The 2,098-nt window shown below is 43.8% G+C and overlaps 1 protein-coding gene across 1 annotated transcript in view; it reads right to left on the bottom strand.

The window, feature by feature from the left end:
• Nucleotides 1–2,098, bottom strand: part of Wdr35 (WD repeat domain 35) — an 82,320-nt gene that overhangs the window by 16,185 nt on the left and 64,037 nt on the right. The window contains 1 exon segment of the mRNA XM_023711117.1: nucleotides 1,158–1,238. Within this exon segment, the coding sequence (XP_023566885.1) occupies nucleotides 1,158–1,238 (81 nt within the window).

The raw sequence follows: 2,098 nt of genomic DNA, 5'->3' as shown, positions 1-2,098 counted from the left end.
TGCTGCGCATGGTGGCCCACGCATGTAATACCAGCACTCGAGAGACTGATGTAGGAGGATCATCACAAGTCTGGTCAACATAGTGAGTTCAAGGCAAACCTGAACTATATATAGCAAGACCCTGTTTCAAAAAGAAAATAGAAAACAAGAGAAGCCCCATTGTCTTACAGTTTAGATGCCTTTAACAAAGACAAGATTTTTCTCTTCTCTCTTTAAAGAAGCGCTCTCCACATAGAGAAGAGTCAAGTAAACAGCTGGGAGCATACATCGCCCCTGGGCAGAGGTGGTGAACCTGCAGCCCAGGTGCTGCAGCAGGGCAGAGGAGCCCCTCTGTCAGTACGCATGCCAACGTGCCAGCACTGCCCTAGCAGCTGAGCATTCGGGTTTAGCTGAAGTGCTGGCCGTGGTTTTGGGGTTGCGGTTTGGGCACCTGGACGCTACATGGTTTGCCATCACTGCCAGGCTCCATCCTGGTGCCTGACTGCTGACTGTGTAAGCTGAACTCTCTCCATGACCCTTCTGACTTCCACAGGACAGGCTGAGAAGAAGGCTGGGTGCTCCTTCCTTTGGGGTCAGCCAGAACTTCAAACCTCGGGGGCCCCACCTGGGAGCCACAGGACAAGTCATAGAGCAGGGTTGGACCCAAAAGCTCTTCAGCCTCTTGATACACAAATCTAACTGGAACACCAGATCACGTCCAGTCAAGCTGACAACAAAAATATAATTGGTTTTTAAGAATTACCATGATGACTAGTAGCCAGATGTCCCCCAAAGCCTCACGCACTCAGAAGTGGGGCTTCCTAGAGCTGGCTGGATCTGGGGTGTGTGATTATGGAGTAAGGTGTGGTAACTAAATTAGTCCGCTGCTTGGTCTGTCATCGTGTGCCTCTGATGCTTGTCTCCTGGTGCCTCTTACCTGCTGCACAGTGCCCCTCTGCCCTGCCATGGCCTGCTTCTCCTCTGCTATGCCCCTCCACCATGCCACCCCATCTTGGAGCAAGCCAACTAGGGACTGAAACCTCTACAAATTAAAAGCCATCAATTCCCAGTTCCGCAAAAAAAAAAAAAAAATTAAAAGCCAAATAAACCTTTCTTCCTTTAACTTATGGGCATCAGATATTTTGTCCCAGCAATAAAGAAGTAACTAAAACAATTACCTTTAATATCTCATCCAAAAGAACAGATTTGATTTCTAAATCCTCAAAGTTACAAATATATCCAGAGGTCTGAATGGGCTCCTGAAAGACACAGACAAGTTTTACGTTTCACCTTTCAAAATGGTCTCTCCTTTAAGAAATCCTGGTTTTAAATTTTACATTAAAATTTTCAAACAAACTAAACACTAGACAGAATGACATTAGTACCATATAGACTAGTCAACATTTTGCTAAATATGGTTCATTTAATTTGTGGCTAATGGATTATTAGTAATAGCTATTATGACATTTCAACCTCTAAAATCTTGAGGCCATTTATCTAAAAGATATATGACCACATAAGACACGATTCTTAGTAAAACTGATAAGCATTATCTAAGTATTTCTATCTATACACACCTATCATAGAAATCTCTAACCATGCTGAAAACTGTTCTCAGTAACATGAGCCATGGAGCACCACTGACAGATTCCCTACATTAGATTTGATTTGCCTATACATAAATATATGAGTCTGTTACATGTCTGTCTGTTACTTTAGAGGGTCCCATATGCTCATAGATGTGTCTAGTACACCAGGTTTTCAAATGTTTACTAATAAAAACTGTAAGTTGTTGGTTAAAATACTCAAAGTATGAGACAACTTGATAAGATCCTTTTATTACCTTTCAACAGATTGTATTATATAAGACAAATAATATGCTTTTATGAGCAAAAAGTACACATAAGGAATCAGAACTTGGGCTGGTAAGATGGCTCAGTGGACTAAGCACTTGCTTAGACAAGCGCAGGGCTCGGGGTTTGATCCCCAGCACCAGCTGCCCTGTCAGCCCCACGCCGGGCACACCAAGCTAGCCACCAAGAGTGGACATGGTGATGCACACCTGTAATCCCAGTGCTGGGGTGGCTGAAACAGGAGGATCACTACAAGTCTGAGTTGC

This window comes from Octodon degus, unplaced genomic scaffold (assembly GCF_000260255.1).
Source record: "Octodon degus isolate 3935 unplaced genomic scaffold, OctDeg1.0 scaffold00019, whole genome shotgun sequence".
NCBI classification, from domain to species: Eukaryota; Metazoa; Chordata; class Mammalia; order Rodentia; family Octodontidae; genus Octodon; species Octodon degus.
This window is presented reverse-complemented; position numbering and strand designations above follow the sequence as displayed.